The sequence below is a fragment of the Phaseolus vulgaris genome, chromosome 2 (assembly GCF_051622355.1).
Source record: "Phaseolus vulgaris cultivar YP4 chromosome 2, ASM5162235v1, whole genome shotgun sequence".
NCBI lineage: Eukaryota > Viridiplantae > Streptophyta > Magnoliopsida > Fabales > Fabaceae > Phaseolus > Phaseolus vulgaris.
The window spans coordinates 6,483,327-6,503,527 of NC_143499.1; the positions used below are offsets into that span (position 1 = coordinate 6,483,327).

The 20,201-nt window shown below is 32.0% G+C and overlaps 2 protein-coding genes across 2 annotated transcripts; one reads left to right on the forward strand and one right to left on the reverse strand.

The window, feature by feature from the left end:
- Positions 1-307: 307 nt before the first annotated feature.
- Positions 308-4,645, reverse strand: LOC137810504 (AP-5 complex subunit beta-like protein). The gene is made up of 3 exons (XM_068611834.2): positions 2,745-4,645; positions 2,132-2,571; positions 308-1,978 (listed from the first exon to the last, which is right to left on the reverse strand). The coding sequence occupies exons 1-3, from the start codon at positions 4,143-4,145 to the stop codon at positions 505-507; spliced, it is 3,315 nt and encodes a 1,104-aa protein (XP_068467935.1). The 5' UTR covers positions 4,146-4,645; the 3' UTR covers positions 308-504.
- An 11,016-nt stretch (positions 4,646-15,661) lies between these two features.
- On the forward strand, positions 15,662-17,161 carry LOC137810506 (zinc finger protein ZAT9). The gene has a single exon (XM_068611836.2). The coding sequence runs from the start codon at positions 15,806-15,808 to the stop codon at positions 16,694-16,696; it is 891 nt and encodes a 296-aa protein (XP_068467937.1). The 5' UTR covers positions 15,662-15,805; the 3' UTR covers positions 16,697-17,161.
- Positions 17,162-20,201: the final 3,040 nt, after the last annotated feature.

The window sequence follows — 20,201 nt, forward strand, 5'->3', positions numbered from 1 at the left end:
TAATGATGCTGAAGTGATGATATTTTTAAACTGCAAGATATGAAGCTACAATAGAGTTTAAGCACAACAAATGCCTTCTTCTACTAGGTGGGTTTGGTTTCATGTATTAAAAAACTCATTTTTTTATAGAATTACAAACTCATTTAATTTTTATACCTCCAAAGGTAAGGTTTGCTAGCATACTACGCATAGAAAACAAAGTTCGAGTGTATTAGTAATTCCATGTCAAGTGAAAAATTATTCTCAATTGTTATCATGGGAAAAACAAATCTTGATGCTACAATATTATATAGATGGCCAAGATTAATTTGTCTCATGAGAACAAATATCATCTCTCTTAAAATGAATAGAAACAAAACTGGTTTCTTATTGTACAGCACAGCCACAGTCCACTGATGACAAGCAAACTGTGTTTTGCAAAGCAAAAGATAAAAAGAACATATATTACGACAAGCTGATTGAGACTCATCTTTCTGCATTCATCGATGTGGGTGACACTTGTTCTTATGATAGATACAAAGCTTCTAAATAATCATCAATGTAGGCTAAGCTTGGCCAATGATCTGTACGGATACGAACTAAAGTTGAAACATCTCCAACTTCCATTTTAAAAAGGAGATGGAACCGCGGTGGAAGAAATATTAGAACATGAAAACAACCTAGGTGTCTTTTCCTAGTATTGCTAATAGACCCCTTCTCATACTCTTCATCATTGTAAGTAAGACGGAGTGGACCTGTATCACGATTAATAACAGAAGTAGCATCAGGAGAAGAATCTTCCCAAATGACATTTTGAATGATTCCCCCTTCCCATACAGCATCAATAAGTGGCTCCCCACTCACACCTACAACAAAGCGTGCCAAATGGCGCTCAGTTGCCTGGATCAAAGAGGTTGCAGGGACATCAAGAAGCTTGACAGATTGAGTTCCACTGATGGCAGCAATCCCTTTACCCCCTTTCAACTGAAAGGTCTCCCGGCCAGTGCTGGAGGATGAGCCACATGCCTCCCATAAAGTATTGAACAGGTCAAAGTTGTATCGAGGTGTTTCATCTTCTGGAATGTCTGATGGGACAATAGCCTTGAGAAACATGTCTTCTATGCCTACTGTGATTCCTTGAAGTTGACCTTGGATGATTTGACCATTTTCTGCATTTGTTTCAATGTGAACATTAACTATACCTGGTGTGGGTTCCCTGGGTTCCAAATCAACTACAACAGTAGCTCTATATTTTTCCTCTTCTCTGGAATCATTTCCGACACCAACAGGTACAATACTTAGGGAGACATTTTGAGATGCAGGATCTTTATTGTATGGTTCACCAAGAAGAAAAGGTATCCGATAGGATGGAATTGACCCATATGGTGCAGATGACGAGAAATTTAACACAGTAGCATATATAGCTGGAAGTGCGTCTGTCTCTTCCAAGGATGGGACAGCTTTATCTATTCCCAACATGCGATTGAAAGTATTAGATTCAAATCTCAATCTGCATGAGATTCTGACTTTGAGACCTGGCATATATCTGAAGTCGGGAATGCAGGAAAAGTACTTCCTTAACGTGTTTAAAATTTCTGCGACTTTAGAATCCATAACACGGAGTGGCTCTTGTGGCTGATTTATCCTTCTAGTTTCAGGAATGGTCTGTGTATTGGAACTATCAGAAAATTCTTTTTCCTCAACAGGAGCTTTGAGGTCTCTGATGCTCTCCAGATAAGTGGGATTGGCGTTACTTACAACTAAATTTGACAACGACAGAGACCAAAATTGTTTGACTAGCAATGGGCCCAAACGCTCAAGGTAAATGCAGGATGATAAGTCTTTAAATGACTTGAATTTCTGAGAAGGTCGAGGTGACTGAACGTTGAAAAATGAGGTTGGATGTGAAGATGGCGAAATTCCAAGGATCATGTCCCCGAGATTCAGGATGTCTCTAAGCTTCTTCCCTGGAATGCAGACCAGCATACGCAAGTAGATCCTGCAAAATACCATATATCAGCACAGGCAGGCAATAATATTTACAGGCCCTCTAAACCAACCTTCCAGTTATCTTCAATTTCAATAGATCATTAATAAGCCAGAGGGGTGAAGGAGAAAACTGAAATATATTTTATCAAAGGCGGCACTATACCTTGAATTGTCACGAACCTCCAGATCAGGAAAATATAGACATGTAAATGCAAGCAGACGAGACAATCTAATGAACAATCTAGAGCTATGGTGTCGCATCAGCATAGTTCGGCAAATTCCAAGAGCTCTGCTTCCCTGAGACCAAGATTTCATCCCTGTATCTGGGCCATGTTTCTCCACAAGAAAAATCATGAAGTTCGTGAGCACCTCTAACAATCCACGAGGAGGTATAGTCTGATTTTCAGCAATTCTATCAAATATTGGAAAGCAATAAACCAACTTATAATCCATTTTCACTTTGGGAAGCAAGTGCTCATCAAATTTCTGAAGTAAGCACTCACCCAACCAACAGTGCTTTTGACAGGAGAGTAACCGGTCAACAAACGCTACGACAACAGGAACCAGTCTTCTACTCTCCAACATCATGTTCACAAGCAACCCCTGGAAAACAAAAAAAAAGAAACTTGAATACATCATGCCTAACCCCGCAGCAGTGATGAAAGAAATGAGCCCGCATCAGCAATTAACCATGGAATCTGAACTTTTCAGTTATAACATACTGGGGGGGTCCTATAACTAGAATGCAACTTCTAAAATAGAAACATTCTTAGCACCTGCAAAGTGCGAAAAATGGCAGAGTCCAACAGATTTCTTGCAGTGGAAGGATCATTGTCAGAATGAGAAGAAGAAGCAATCAAAAACTTATGGAAGGTGCGGAATGCAACAGCGGTCTCTGCACTCATGGGAAGCAACCATTTGAAAGAAGATACACAAACAATACCATTTTCAAACAGCTTCACTGGATCAATCAACTCATCAGAACCACTTTTCAGCCTCAATACATGAGCAGAAACCGAGGAAAACGCAAGAAGGTCAAGCTTCAAGGCTTTCAAAGCCAGAGGATCAAACAAAGCGGGGTAAAAAGTGGAGCACAATTCGACGGTGGGCTTCGTCTTCTCGAAAATCAACTGATTGAAACCCAACAACCAGTGGACAGCCAACAAGCGAAACACCAAAAAATTCTGAGATTCTTTCGAAATCAACAAGAGTCTGCGAGAAACCTCTCCCTCTTGACCATCAAACGCCTCCAAGAAACGCAAATACATGCTCAAAACAACATGGCACAGAACAGGGTCAAAGGAATGAATCATCCCAAACAACTGCACCTTCAGCATGGATGGTTGCAATTCCAATGCCACAGCCACGGGAATTATCATACTCACAAACTCCATCATTCCGCAAGGAGTCATCACTTGTGGCCACTCCAGCAAAAATGCCATCGCCCTCCTCAACTCCTTCACATTCAATCCCGAACCTAACTCCGAACCTGAACCCGTCACACAGTTCGGCGCGTTGAACGGAACCATCGGAACCGATGTGTTGAGAATCGAAACGCTGAGTTTCCGAGCGACGATGTTGTGAATCACCGACGTGAAGAGCAAGAGGTAACACTGCGAAGCATGAGTTCGTTCGTTCTGGCACAGACTCCACAAGTGTCCAACCACATCCGAGAGCAATCCCGGTTTCCATCGCTCCAATTCCCTCAGGCATTCGCAAGCCACGCCGCGCGTGTGCCGGTCCGAACCGAAATTGGGACGGTTTACAACTGTCAGCAGCAGCTCGACCAGGTTATTCTCCGTTTGGGAATCGACGACGACGTTTTCCGATGTGCAGATGAGAATCGAGGTGACGGAGACCATGAACTGGTCTTTGAAGGCGGAAGGGACAACGTCGAGTGGCGCATGGACGACAGCTTTGAGCGCCTCAACGAGACGATGGAGATGGTGGTTGGAGATGAAGAAGGAGAGGGAGAATTCGTCAAGGAAGACGAGGAGTTGGAGCTTGAGGAAGAGAGGGAAATCCTTGCGGAGAAGAGAGGAGAGGAGAAGATCGAAGAGGGGATCAAGAGAGTTCCATTTGTGGTGGACGCCATTCTGGAAGTCCTCGATTAGGGTTTCCCACTCCTGAGTTGTCAAAGGCTTCGACGGTGGTGGCGCCGCCGCTTTCTCCGCCATGCCGTTCACGCTTCGGCGTAGCTGCTTTTCTCATCACTTTCCTCGTTAAAAAAAATCTGGACCTGGACTCTGGTCATTGGATTGTGTGCGTTTCAGAATTCCCTGATCTTGTTTTCTGTTTTGGTCATTGCACCTTTTACTCGAGGTTTTGCTCTGACGCTGAGGTTAGGAATTGCGAGAGGTGAAATCTGAGATTCATTGAGCGTGTTTTTGTGGGATCCAGGGTAATATGTGAAGGGTTAAGGTTTTTGGTCCTTTTCTTAATTTTGCTTCATTCAATAACTTCTGTGTTTCTCTTATAAAATTATTGTTTTGGCCAAAACGCACCCTGTAGATCCGTTTTGAGGCACACTAAAATCAGAGAAACTTAGGGCACAGCTTTGTCCCTCAAAAGCCACTAGGAGCGATGTTGGAGACTACCCATTGCCACTGCAGACTATCTCTTGGGTGTGTATGCTCTGATATCAATTCTTTTTTTCTAATTTTATCTTCTTTCTTTTGTTGTGTTACGCTATAATAATTTGTATTTTCTATTTTTTTTTCTCTTTGGCTGTGTTATGTCATTCTCCTCCATTCACGTATCTTTGTTTTTTATATAATTTGGTTTTAGATTGCGTTTATGTTTGCCATCAATGATGATCTCTACTATTTATTAACTGACCTATCAAGGGAAGGACTCAGGGAGCAATGGTTGTAGACAAATTTACTGGATCTGTTGAAGGTAAGATTACTTGTTTCACCCAAGTTGTAACTGTGTTTCAGCGTATCAAAGTAATTATGGATTCTGTTGGAATTAATCTGCAAAGACAGCTAGGCATATGCACAACTATTTTGTTAGAAAAGAAAAATGATAAGGAAACTGCTTCATGCTCCAACAAAGTAAAAATCTTGGGAACATTGCTTTGTGTCTTGGGAGCTCTCACAATGAAAATAATGCAAAGCGAGAAAAATTCCACACTTCAATTATCAACGACTCCATCAGGTTTTATCCTTAAGATACAAAAGATTATCGGTTTCTTCTATCTCGTGGTTGCAGTCATGATTTTGTCGAGCAACTTCGTTCTGCAGGTACCTTGTTATAAAATCTGTACAGTCATATGAAATCTAGTTTTGTTAACTAACATGAGCCAGAAATTTGGGGCGAGTAATTTATCTCTAAATTGTCACATGATACTCAGCAAAGCATGGTATAGGGAAATATTTGCAAGAGTAATGTATGGTGGTTTCTACCAACCATGTATGAAACTTTTTATATTTTCATTGTGATGGATGTCAACTAAAAGTTGTGAATGCACAGGCAGGTCCTGTGAGTGGAATATGGCTGAGTTTCAACGGGTGGACAGTGAAGAAAAGAGGGCCAGTGTTTGTCTCCATGTTTAGCCCCATTGGTACAGTGTGCTCTCTAATTTTCTCGGTTATTACACTAGGTGGAAGTATTAGTATTGGAAGGTACCTTGCTAAGATTCCTAGCTAGTGTGTGTAGCTTCTGACTTCTGCAAATTGTATATTCCCATTTACAGTGTCTTTTTTCATCCTTATCACAAACACTTCATTGCATACATTGGAGCCATGTTTCACATGTTCACTGGGCCGAAGGGAAAGAAGGAATATCAAATGGAGATAGCTTAGCGAGGCCTCTTTTCTGTTAACATGTTTGTCAAATGTCAAAGTGTAAAATGTAGCTAGAAACAGAGGAAAAAGGAGGTTTGGTTAAGTCGGGTGAGATAATAACAGTAAATTGCTTTAACGTGGTTAATTTAATTCAACTCCTATGAACAAGTAATGCATTTAAACGGGATTAATAGTGTCAATACTCAATGGCAACCAGCATGTATTAACTAAACTATTGATTAAGGAAACAACGTGGCAAAGCAATATGCAAATATTAATATGTGCTCTCAACAATGTCCTTTAGAATGTAAAATAAAAGCACCCACATTTTCAACTTCTTTTTTTCCTCTTTTGCAGAACATTGAAACAACTACTTCCTTCACGTATTGGTGACAGAGAATTTCCAAGAGCATATTGTAAAAAGGTAGAAGTCTCTTGGGTTTGAATTGTTGTAAAACCGAATGAAGATATGAACAAATATTGCAAAACAAAATATAGAGTGTGCACAGAAAAATTTTAGCTTTTTTCGATGCTTCTGTCGGATGAGATTTCGGAAGTGCAATGGAGATTGGTTTCGAGTTTGAAGCGCAAACGTTGCCCTCTCCACCTAGGATCGTGGTCGGAGGGAAGGTTCACACCTCCGCACTATTGATCTTTCGGAAGATTGAAGAACATTGTTGCACTTGAGAAGCTAAAACGTTCAAATGCAGTTTATGAAGGTGCAACAGCTTTGGTTTCGATTGTGAAAATGCAACAATTTTCTTGGTTCCTCTCCCTGTATAAAGAAAGGTTTCATCCGCTTCAAAAACACATCTTCTCACTGTCTCTTCATGTTTCGCATCTCACACTCACGTTTCCTCTCACCTTTTCATCTTCCTCCCTTACTCTCTCTTCATTTATTCTTTTCTTTCTTTATAATTATTTTTCTGAGTTTATTGGATTCTTACTTTTTTAAGAGTAACTTGCTAGTTCTGATCCTCGAAAATTTCCAAGAAGTTTTTGTTGTATCTTGGGGAACTTGTACAATATACCGCGGATAAGTCCTTATAAACAATAATGACTCACGTATCAGGAAATCAATTTTGTTTGTGTTTTAAAACCTTATTTAGTACATGAATAATATATTTAAAAAATATGTTGTGAGAAAATAGGTGGGTCACTTTGTGTTCCATGGTTTGTTTGTTGATATTGCTTATTAGGGGCAGTTTGTGGTGAGAGTGAAAAAATAGGGAAAGGAATATAAACTGGTTGGTGCGGCCATATATGTACCTTAACTTCACCAAAAACTCCTTTTTTTTTCTTTCCTTATTCTTTTTCAGTAACACTTTTTCTTTTCTATACAAAAATATAATTACGTTTTTAGTTATCAACTTCTATTCCACCTAATTTTTCAAGACTTCTAAATTCAAATTATATTTTAATCGAGTTGAGCTGACTTAGTTAATTTAATTGTATTGCATTTAAATTATTCTTTAAAATATCACATTCAAATAATTAGTATATATATATATGAAAAGGTTTAATTAAATAAATATATTTCTATAGTTGACGGTACAAGTCAGAATAATCCCTGTTTTCATTAACTTTTGCAATTAAATACGCATGTTAATCATTCTTATTAAACAGGTATTTGTTCTATCTATTCTATTTTTCTTATAAATACTAATAAAGTTTAAATATAATTGTCGTATTGTACATCTCACTTGTCGGTCTCAAAATCCATTAATGATTATTTAGATTTTAATGTTATTTTTATTTAATTAAAAAACTACTTTCAATTTAATTAGAAAACTAACTTCACACGAATTCACATAAATTAAGAAAGCCGGTTAATTGCATTGAATTTCATTAATATATTGCTCTCACCATTTTATGTTATGATGTTTAATTTGTATTTGGATATAAAATTTTATAATTTTAAAAAAAAACTTAAATACATTGAATTCAAATTATTGTCATTTTGGATTGTTTAATTATCTTAACAAAATCACCCGTTAAATTAAAAGATTTTAAGGATGGTTTTACATACAGAATATTATATTAATATAAAATATTTAATATATTTTTATATACACTAAAATTCAAATAATTATGCGTGTATATATGTATAAACTGTTTAAATATATATTTATAATTGTTCAATTTTATTAAATTTTGACATAAACAATATAAGTCATATATAATTATAACTTATAATTTTTTTATAGACCATCAGATGTGTTATAAAAGTAATTATATTCAAATCAAATAATATTATTATAGAGACCAAACATAACCTGGTCCTGTATGAACCAAAAAGACAAACATTGTTTTATAACAACAGTTGTGTTGATTAGTCCTGATTCAGAACCCACTTCACCCGTACCAAGTCAATGTCATGCATGATCCATCGTAAACTCAAATTTCCATCCAACTACACGGGAGAGTTTCCTAAAAATAATTTTAAAATCTAATCAAAATTTATTTATAAGATTAAATTTGTATCTATTTATATATTATAAATATTTTTTTATAAGTGATATTTAACCGATATTATTAAAATAACAGAGACAATAGAACCTCGAACAGATGTTGGGACCTAGAAAACGATTGTTTTCTCCTCCAATTGGTTGTTAGAATACTGTAGATAATGATGACGTACCTGATTTTTGGAATTTGTGTTATTTATATTATCTTAATGGACCATCGTTAGTGAGACGGATTAGGAGGTTGATTCGTGTTTAGAATTTCACTAAACAACTCTTAATTATGATTTGTCAATCCATGACTCATTACCATGGGTTGGTCGATCATGTGTTGTCACATAACCATCTTATCATGGTCGAATAACCAAATAGTTCAAAATTCCGACCGACTCAGTAAGTCGTTCGGTCGTATCAATACAAAAATCATAAAAACAAAAATTTATCCCCAACGAATATGTACGGGTTCATTTGGACTTTACTTTTCTAACACCAAAATTGAATAGCTAGCACAAACCTCAATTACTTGTGTAATCAGAAAAGCCATGTAATCCAAGGGGATTTGGTTAAACGCCAATGCAAAAGAAGATGCATTATATACGAAACATCAATTTATAGTTGGACTATTCATGCATCGCTTTCTATTTGTTTATATAATGCTGTTAATATTCTTATCTCGCTAAAGGTTGACATTTCATAGCACAACAATAAATGAAAATGTATATTCTGTCAACTTTCGTGCTTCCTTCTTTTTCCTTTGCTTTATATATGTTCGGACTATTATTCTTCTATATTTATTTAATTTTAGGGAAGATTTTTCCTTAGAAATATTTTAAAAAGTGAATATCAATTTTGAATATTCTGATACAAGAGAAACGTCGTGTTTAAATCATCATGATGAAAGTACTGTTCATTTTTAACATCACCTACCTCTCCTCTTTATCTAACTTGTATAAATGTGTTAAATAATTTAAATCGATGTGATGTAAAATATTTATAATAAAAAAATGTTATTTTGGTGATGGTTGAAGATTTGGTTTTGTTTGGCATGATGGGATAGGATAAGTGAGGGGTGGTGTAGCCCACAGCTAAGACCTTATCTGGTTTTATAGCAAAGTATGTGTATGGTTGCAGCAGACAAGAGAAGGAGCAATGGTAAAAGGGGTTTAAGTGAGTCGTGTTTGGTGTAGCCGTGTAGGCCATTCCATAATCTCGATGTATATCTATCAAGTTTAGTCCATTGCAACAAATCCTGGTCCCTCTTCATTCAATTCAACCCTACGTTTCGCATGCAAATACAATGCCTCCACCTGCCCCCTCACGCCAATTATAAATCATTTTCTATTTCACTTAGATGCCATACACGACCATTTTATTTGCTAATTGTTGTTAAAATAAATGGTTAGATTATAATTTTTGGCTCAACCTGGTTTTGGACCCGCATTTGTTACGAATTACTCATTATATTTATATATTGAGTTAACCTTTTTTTTTCTTATTTATATATATATATATATATATATATATATATATATATTGTTAATTAAATTATGTTTAATTGACGTGAAATTTTCAATACTCATTGTTTGAAACATCTACATCTTAGATATGAGATTAGATATTTTTGAATAATCAAAACTAACAAATCTCAAATCTCGTTAAATTTTAATATCATATATTAAAAATTGAGTTTAAGTTTAACTTACTTTCACAAAATCTATTTATAAATTGTAAATATATATATATATATAAATGATGATAATAAATTTATTTTTTAACAAACATTTTCATGACTAATTGTAAGAGAAAAATATTATATATATATATATATATATATATATATATATTCTAACTTCCACATAAAATCAATTTAGTTTATAAAGGAGTTCAATTATTTTTTCTTCTTACTTTCTCGAACTCATGAAAAAAATTGTATAATCAAATTCTTCATCTAATATATTCGATATTATTGTTGCTGTTTAAAACAGTAAATTATAAATTAAATTTGTAAAATAAGAAACTTAACTGATCAATTAAAAAATTTATTTTAATACATTTTAAGTTTAATTAAGGTTTTGTGTCCTATAATTTAACTCTTTTTTTCTCTTTAGAAAAAAATCGCAACCATCTTTTTAAATTTCAATGTTTTATTTCTAGTCTATGGGACAAATGTATATGTCTTTTTCTTTCCTGCATTATAAAAAATGCCCAAAATACCCTTATAATTTTGATTTAAAAGAGAGGAGCGTATAGCTTGGTTTTTAACTGTGGTTGATTTGAGTGAAGGTGGAAGAAAGACTAAGCTTCGAGAAGGTGCAATGGAGATAGTGGTTGTAAAATTTGAAGGTTGAATTATATGATTGAGATAAGAATGGGTGATTCAATATGAGTTTGGAATGAAATAATGAAGATAGTGTGATCTTTGAAAATCGAGTTCTGTGAATACTTTTTAAAATATACAATTTAAAAGCAAAAGCATTGTTATGTATAATTTACTTTTTACATTACGGAAAATACATTTTGGAAGAGGGTAATTTACATTAAGAAAAATATAATTCATAAATGATTTTGAAATGAATAACGTATTCCATAAAACAAAATCCCAAAAATTAATTATGATTTCTAAAATATGAATTCCAAATGAGAAAATTTTACTTACAGAATTAAATTTCCAAAAGACAAATTGTCTTTTCCAAAAAATTTGTATTCCAAATTTTTTAAAAAGTTAATGAGTCTATTTCGATCATTTCAACTATGTGATATAATGGAAATTGATATAGTGAAAAAACAAAAGTCAATGTATATAGGTGGGTGTGGGAGAAATTGCCTCTATTTTATTTTATTTTTTATCCATATACTTACTAAACATTTTTTTTGAAAGTAAGTGCTTATTTTTTATCTGCAACAAATTAAAAGTAAGTGTTATTTTGTAAGATATTTAAAAAAATGAATGCATAAAGATATACGAAATGAAAGATAAAATAACTAATTAATGTCAACTTTATTATTATTACCTTAGAATTTGAATTATTCTCAAATAACTAAACATACATTGACACTATCTTGTACTCTTTTTTTTCTCTTTGCGAAAAAAACACATAGATTGACATAAAAATGCATCAATGTATAAATTATCTGTTAAATGAGAAACTGATTGGTTCTACACAATTGAAAAGATATTTTTTTTTTATCGTATTGATAATGAAATATCAGATAACAGTTTTAAATATATCCATAGAGAATCATTGTAATTTATAAAAACTTACGTCTTTGATTTTTTTTTTTATTACGATCGAGACTATCTATTGTAAAACTTGTAATATTGTTTTATAAAAGTATTATATATTATGCTTTTTCTAGACAAAATTGTGGATCTATCACTTGTCTCTTGTGTCTAATCTCATTAAAAATGTTAAAATGTTGTCATTTTCGTATGTTAGTTTGTAAGAATAACATATATAATATGGGTTACTTGAGAATTTAGAAGGATTAAAAATGAAAAGAAAAATAGTTATAATAACAGTAAAATTTATTGTGCACAAAATGAAATTGAGTAAAGTAATACCTAAAGTTGCTTTTAGAGACATGTTTGAATATAAGATCACAAAGATACAAAATGTTTGAGTTTTAAGCATCATTTTTCTGATGTTAATTTAATCTTCATTTTTGTAATAGGTGAGATTAAAATAGTTACATCTTCTAACGAAGAAACTAATATTTTTATTATTTTAAAGAGTGAACTTTATGGAAAGACGTGGCATCGTATTATTCGAAAAGAAAGCAATGTGTCTGGTGATGATAGGTTGGTGTTTGTGATTATGATGAATTGTGACGTTAGCATGACAGGTGTCAATCATCAATGGCCTATGCATGGCATGCTAAGAAAAGTCTCACGTATCAGATGCACTCACCTTAAGATAATTTTTTATAACACTTAATACATTAATTAATCATCTTTTCCACAAGAAATTCAAATTGGACTTATTTATTTTAAAATGTGTAATTTTACTTATTAATTCTTAAAATGAATTAAATATTAAAATAAATAAATTATATCAATATGATATGATTTTAATATATTTAAATTGAAAATATGTTAATATAACACGATTTTAATATAATTAAATTTTAATTAAAATTCCATATCATTTTGATATGATTTATTCTAATAGTTTTTTAAAATTTTATCATTTTAAATTGCTCATTCTTCCTATACTTCATTGCACATGTTGAGAAATATTGAGAAAAAAGAGAAGGGTGAAAGAAAAAGGAAAGGTATCTAGAATGGCAGAGAAATAAAGTTAAAAAAAATGTGATTTCTGGAAAGAGTTTTCAGTCATTCGAGTTCGAAAATACATGGAAATTTTGGTCCAAAACTATATCGGCTTTTGGTATTTTTTTCAAAAGTTCTTTTAAGATTTTTTTTTCAAAAAATAATTATTTATTATGGTTTTTAACATGGATAAACTACTTCCGTTTTTAAAAGTAATTTTGAAATGTTTTATATATAAAAAAAGGGAGATGCAATGGAATAAATAAAACTAAATGTCAAAAGGAATCAATTTGTGTTAGTTGGAATTAATTTATCTAATCCACTTTGTGTACCACTTTAATCCCCACTTTGGTGGCGAGTTTTAAAAATATTGACCCAAATTAGCATACTACGGATTGAAAGATTAAATGGGTTGACCCACTTAATTTAAAATAAATAAATTTGTTCAAAAAAATTCTAATAAAATTAAATAATAATTTCTCACTCTTTAGTTTGGTGGAGGTTTGTTAGAGAGTATATTATCTAAGTGCAAACATAATTAGTTTTTTAGCTTGAGGATGTTACATAGCAAAAATATATTGTTTAGAAAATTTTAAGGCACAAAAGAAAAAAAATGACATATGTATAAACTATGCATTTAATTCAACAGTCAACTATATATACATTATAATTGGACTATAAGTTCATATTGATAGGATTGTAACTGTTTTGCTGAAAATTTCAGTTGAGTTTTAGTATTTTAAAGATACCTAGTGTTTTTTGTTAAAGAGTTAGAATATTTTTTTGAATGTTTTAATTATTTTAATTTATTTTTATTAAAAAAATTATTTTTTTTATTGAATTTAGTAGGTTATATGAATCAATTTGACTCATCATAAGTTTTTCAAAGGTACGCCGAATTACAAGTGAGTCAAATTTTATTTTGCTACAATTTTTTCAACCAACTCAGAATCCGTGGTGTATCGCATCAACCCACAGATTTTGATATTTTAGAAAAAACTCACTTTTATTGAAAAGTTTTTTTTTTAAAGAAGATCTACTAAATTTAATTTATATAAATAAACATTTAAAACAAACCACTTTTTAATAATATATTTTAAAAGACAACTAAGCAAAAGCCATATAACTTCCTTCTTTAATTAAATGTTTGGTCTGTTGCCAAGACCTATTATGTTTATTGTTAATTCATTGTGAATAATAAAATATTAAATAAAGATAAAATGATATGAATAATAAGTAAATAAAAAAAATAATAGTAATTATACCTCTGCTTTTAATTTTTTTTATTTTAACTTTATATTAATATTTAATTTTATTATTGTATTTTGACTATATTATTTTTTATCTTTCTATAAATATTAAAACAGTTATGAATGTAAGTATTTTTAATTTAATTTTTTAAAATATATCTCAATTTTTTCGATCTTCAATTTTTATTACTGTTTTATAATCTGAACTTTTTAATATTTGAGATTTTATCACCATTTTTCTCTCTTTATTCTTTCTCACTTTATATCTCTTATTTCTCAAATAGCATGACTTTCATGTTTTTTTTGTCTCTTATACATACCAATACATATAAATTTATATTTTATTTAAATAAATATAAATATACATATAATAATAGTACCAATAAAAAATGCAGATGCACCGAAACTTATTTTACTAAAAAATATTTTTATATATGTTATAGATATTTCACTGTAAAATTATACACGTAATTTTTTTAATTATAGCTTTAAAATATATTTCATATCTAAAATTTAAATTGAGGACAAATGAAATTTATGAGATTCCGTTTTCTAAGGTCTTTGAGATTTATATTTTTCCATACACGTTGTTAAAAATATTAGTCATATATATATATATATATATATATATATATATATTATCAAGGTTTGTAGCATGTAATAATTTTTAATTAGTTCCATTAATTTTCAACTAAAAATATGTATTTTTTTAATAAAACAAAAAGCTTTTCGAGAACAAAATTATATCATCAACCGATAAAATTATAAAATAACTATTGTAAAAATTGATAAACGTATCATGTTAAAAAAGATATGATTTTAATATAAAAAAAAGTTTTATACGATCAGTAAATAAAATATTTATTTCTAAATTGTGCCGATCCTTATAAAAATTAAACAGTAATAGAAAGATAAAAGAACTTATTTTAAAGTATTTGAAACGTTTGTGTCAAAACTAAAGGCATATCACATATATATTCAAATTCTCTGTGTGTGTATAAAAAAAGGTATTTTCTTTTGATTTACTTTTTTTCTGTGAATATAAAAATTACGGTTTGTTTTCAAAAGGAACCACCCTACCACATACATGGTTTGGAATTTAGGTTGCAATTTGATGTTAATTTATTAATTGTTGATATATATTTTTGAAAGTATGTTGTGGTGATTCTGATAATTGTTGGTAATGTTTTTCAACAACAATAAATGATAAAATAAAATGAGAATAGTAGAAATACTACAATCTATATAAAATACCTCATACGAATAGAAATACTATAATCCATATAAAATACCTGATACGATTATATAAATTATATAAATGCTGGTATCATATTATATAACTACATAATAATTATTGATTGGTAAAATATATAGAAAGAAAAAAAGTTTGCATAAACAAGATGGTGATATAGTGTGTCCGAAACACCAACTATAATAATCTTTATTATAATTTGGAACAGAACAGCGAGCATTTAGTGTGAGAGAGTTGCATATGACAGCAAAATGGGAGTAAATTTTGATTGTGTAACCTAATTTTTCTCAAAAGAATAAATTTGAATATGTTTGATGGTAGCAAGAGATACACAGTGATTTGTGGGGGAGAAAAGTGAAGAGAAGTTAGAGAGTATCTGAATGAGAATTAGTGGGTAAAGGAAAGGTTTCTTTAGAGGTTGAGAAACAGAAAGCAGTAAATGAAAAAAAGTTATTCCATAGGGGCAAGGTTTGCATGTTCGCTGCTGCTCTTTTCACTGTTCACGATCACACTGTTAGTTTTTGCCACCGAATAATGAATGTCACTGTTGGAATTTGTTGTGTTGACGCTTCACAAATCACAGCTCATATAAATACGCAGTATATGTAAAATTATATAGCTATCTAAATATTTATATATTGCTAATTCAATAATAATAGACACATATGCACAACCATAACTTTTGGGTCGTGTGTCCTATTGGTGGAAGAATGCTTGTTACCTACTCCTTTTTAAGTTCTGAAATTCCCCAAAACCAAACCAAACCAAACGTATCAGAATAAGGTCCTCTCTCTGCATTCAGACTCCCTCAGATGGAGCGCCACAAATGCAAGCTCTGTTCCAGAACATTCGCCAATGGCAGAGCCCTCGGTGGCCACATGAAGGCTCACTTAGCCACCCTTCCTCTTCCCCCCAAACCCCAACGTCTCCATCACTCTCTTAATACTTTCTCTTCCAATTCCTCTTCACGTGCAGAGTTAGAAGACGATGATAACGAAGAAGAAGATGAAGAAGAGCAAGAAAAGGCTCTGATCAACTACGCCTTGCGAGAGAATCCCAAGAAATGCTTCAGGCTCGCAGATCCCGAGTTCAACTCGGGCTCTGTTGTGCAAGACAGGGAGAGCGAGACCGAGTCAAAGAACCCAACTCGCCGACGATCCAAGCGGCCCCGCAGGCCCGCCAATTCCCAGCCCAAAGCCCGGCCCAAACTCAGCTTCATGGAGTCCCCCGAGCCCGTAAGCTCCGTCTCCGACACTTCCCCCGAGGAAGATGTGGCCATGTGTCTCATGATGCTGTCCAGGGACCGGTGGAGCAAGAACACCAACGCGGCTGTCGGCAGCGACGCCCTCGAAGAGGAAGAAGAGAGATCAGTGGAAGAGATCAAGTTGAGGAGAGTTCGCCGGAAGCACCAGTGCGAGAGTTGCGAGAAGACGTTTCGATCTTCACGTGCATTGGGCAGTCACCGAAGCATCTGCGGAGGGTCGGGTAATGATAGTAAAATCTTCGAATGCCCCTTTTGTTCTAAGGTGTTTGGGTCTGGTCAAGCACTGGGTGGCCACAAGAGATCTCACCTGGTACCTTCTTCCTCCTCCACCGCGAATGATTCCACCAGGTTCAAAGACAGCTTCATAGATCTCAACTTGCCTGCTCCAACCGAAGAAGACGACCTCAGTGTTGTTTCTGATGCCCAATTCGACGACTAATTCATTACTCGAGTAAAGTCTTCTCTTTTCTCATATTATTTCCATTTTTTTATAGTAGGTGAGAATTAATATTCCATTGGGTTCATTGTTACATCAAATGCTTTTTGATGGTTACCATCATAGTTTATATAATTTATGTTCTCAACCACTGTCTGTTGGGCCTAACTCTGGAGTGATACAAGCTACTACATTAACTGTTAAAATTGGATCATCATCAAGTGCGTGAATCAACTAACATCACATTGAATACCATTCTTGTTGGGTGGATGCAATGGAAGCATTGGTAGCAGTTTAGTTGCAAGTTTGAAACCAAACCCAGTTGCGCGTGTTTTGGTTTGGGTGATTTGGTTCATTAGTTGTGGACAACAGCTTTTGGCTTTGAAAGTACCAAGTGCTGAATTCCATTTTTGTGCTCTCTTCCACTTTCGAAAAAAAAAAACATAAATGGATTAGTTTTGTTCGTCATTGTGTTTTCTTTAAATCGCGTGAAGCGTGAAATGGATTTCCCAAAGACGTGTTAAAAGACGGCAATATAAACGCTGCAATTGGTTTCCTTTACATGAATGTGAATCTGGAGTTAGTTCCGTGATGAGCGGGAGGATATTGGGGAAAAACAGTTCCTTCCATTAATTTTCTCTTGTTTTAAATTTTTGTGGTTGGAGATAACAGCTATATTTTTGTTTTATTATCAAACACTTATCTTCCTTCTTCAACAGAACCAAGAATCAGGGGTACAAAGGGGTGCCCCTCTCTGTACTGTTCTTATCAAAGAAATAGTCAGATTTATGAAAGATTAATAAAACAAGCTTTTGTTATAAGAGATCATGTATTTACAGTAGCTGTTAATTCTTATTTCTTATAGATGAAGCACGTGTTGGTGAGATATATTTTTACTTTATGACAGTTATGACAGTTGGAATAGAATAAAAGAAAAAGAAAAGGTGGCCTTTTGTTCATCACGTGATCTTGCTTCATAAAAACTTAACCACAATGGTGACACTGTATTTATTGTTATTTTGATATTTTGAGTAGGCAGTGCCAATGGTTTGTTATAGATAGAAAGGATTGTGATTTTTTTAATAAATAAATAAATTCTATCTACTTTTTAAATAACTTATTAGTTTAAAATTATTTATTTAAGAAATAATTAGCCTATAATTCTATTCTGTGCCAATGCTTTCAGCTAGTGAATAGTAAAAGAAAACTTATTTACCAAGTTATAATATGTATTTAAATGCAATTTGATTTAAGATTTGGGTTAATGGCACGTTTTCAATGATTTTTCAATTCCATAACTTTTTTCTCCTTATACTTTTGCTAATTTCTAATTTTGTTTCTTATGAAATTATAATTATATTAATTCTTTCCAAAAAAAAATTATATAATTTTTTCACAGTTAAGTATATCACCCCAATATAATAGAAAATAGTAACATATTTTAAAATTTATTGTTAAATCTTACTTGCATGATTACGTAATTAATAATTTGAGATCATATTGTTTGTACCATTTTTAAGTTTTTTTTAATAAAATAAATTAATTTTAGCTTTTTTTATGTATTTATCTAATATGCTTTTTTTTTTAAATAAGTAGTTCCTTTATCATTTTAATATAAGCAAATTTTATCTATTCCTTAAATAAGTGATTTTTTTTAAAAAAAAACAGAATAGTTTTAAAAAATTAGAGATCAAAGGTGCAATTAAAATTTATAAAGAATAGAATAGTACATTCTCGACAAGAATGAATTTATTGTTTTTTAGCTGAAACAAGGATTTGACTCTCTACTCTAAAATAGTATATTTTAGAGGATATAATATATTGGTAGTATTAATTAAAAAAAAATACGGACATAAACTATGATAGAATAAAAACATATAGTTAACCAAATTTAAATTTAATCATAATTCCAATTTTTAATTTTAATTAATTATTATTATTGAATCTCCTTGGTTTTGGTGGACTTAATCCGAAATTGAGTTTCAAACATTTGATTTACATCTTATATTGTATTATAATTATTTTGATTTCAAAAATTGCTTTCAATGTCGTAGTTAAGAAACTCAATTATTTATGATGGAAATTAAATAATTTAATTTGATAGATAAGTAAAATAAAGTTATTTAAGATGATAACATAGTTGTTTGCAAAATTCATATTGTGTTTTAGGGTTTATGGGGATATATTGTTAATACTGATATTAGTAAAAGAAAAGAATAATTACAAACTAAGATTGTTGTTATAACAAAGAAAATTTTAAAAATCAACCTCTTCAAATCACAAGATGCGGCAATGAGATTCTAGACTATTCTTCAGATAGCAACATTGGTCTGACAAGTCTCTCCCACACGGTGGTGGACGAGGAAGATGAAGTGAGAAGGAAAGAAAAGGTGTAGTTGTTTTATAAATCTGAAGTAGTGAAACTTTTGACATTTCACCGACCCATTTTGGTGTACATCAAACCATGGGGTGCATAATGCAATAGTCAGTTTCTTCATGCAGCTTCGTATGTTTTTTTCTCATTTCCATATATATTTGGTATTCTAAAAAGGTTCCTCTGTAATATTACTGGTTATATAATTTGAAAGTTTTTTTCCAAATTTGTAATTAATTTTTGGATTGTGTAATTCAGAAATCCTTTTTTAGATACATGATTAATTTCTAGATTACATAATCCATAAGTCTTTTCTAATATGACATTAACTTCCAAATTATGTAATATGATTTTTTTTTTCAAATGTGTGTCTGGATTACATAATATAGAAGCTACTCTCAACTCTAGACTTCAATATTATATAATCCAGAATATCATTTTTTAAAAATATATTATGGATTACATAATCTGTAAACTATTTCCGAATCTGATATTAACTTCCAGACCATGTGTAATCTGGAATATAGAAATGACACAAGAAAGATAAAAATATGTAGAGGTGCATGAAGAATCAGTCTAATAATTGGTTGTACGTTTTCACTTTTGAGGCCAAATTCAACTTCTTTTATTTTCTCAAGGGAATTTCTTCACTCACGCCCGTAATTTCTTCGTACACCCTCATAATTATGTAAATCTCAAATAACTTTCTAAATCTATGTTTTTTCTCAATTTAAGATTGTAAAATATAGTCACTTTTTAGATGTTAGAAATTCGAAGAATCTAAATCACACAATCCAAAATATAAATTTTATAATGGAATAAAAAAAACTATATTTCGAATTATATAATTTCAAATTTCAAATGCATTTTAGTCATAAAGCTTAAAGACATGCCTCACTTTAAGTGCCTCTCTTTGACTTCACTGGGAGTGAAAAACGAAAACCTTGGACTAATGTTTGCAGAATCTCAACTTTTCACACACCCATTAACCAATTTTCAAGTAAGAATAGATGATATGAGAGCAAAATTTTATTACAAAATGTTTTTGCATATAACAACATCACACACCACACCATTTATCATCTTTAATAAAATTTATTTAAAACATTATAATACAGATAAATTTGAAGTACT

Excerpts from the sequence above, each read along its gene's own strand:
- LOC137810504 (XM_068611834.2), bottom strand. The coding sequence starts at position 4,145 with ATGGCGGAGAAAGCGGCGGCGCCACCACCGTCGAAGCCTTTGACAACT. Across the intron at positions 2,572-2,744 it reads CCATTTTTCGCACTTTGCAG|GGGTTGCTTGTGAACATGAT; the intron begins GTGCTAAGAATG and ends TTTGTTTTCCAG. Across the intron at positions 1,979-2,131 it reads GAGGTTCGTGACAATTCAAG|GATCTACTTGCGTATGCTGG; the intron begins GTATAGTGCCGC and ends GGTATTTTGCAG.
- LOC137810506 (XM_068611836.2), top strand. The coding sequence starts at position 15,806 with ATGGAGCGCCACAAATGCAAGCTCTGTTCCAGAACATTCGCCAATGGC.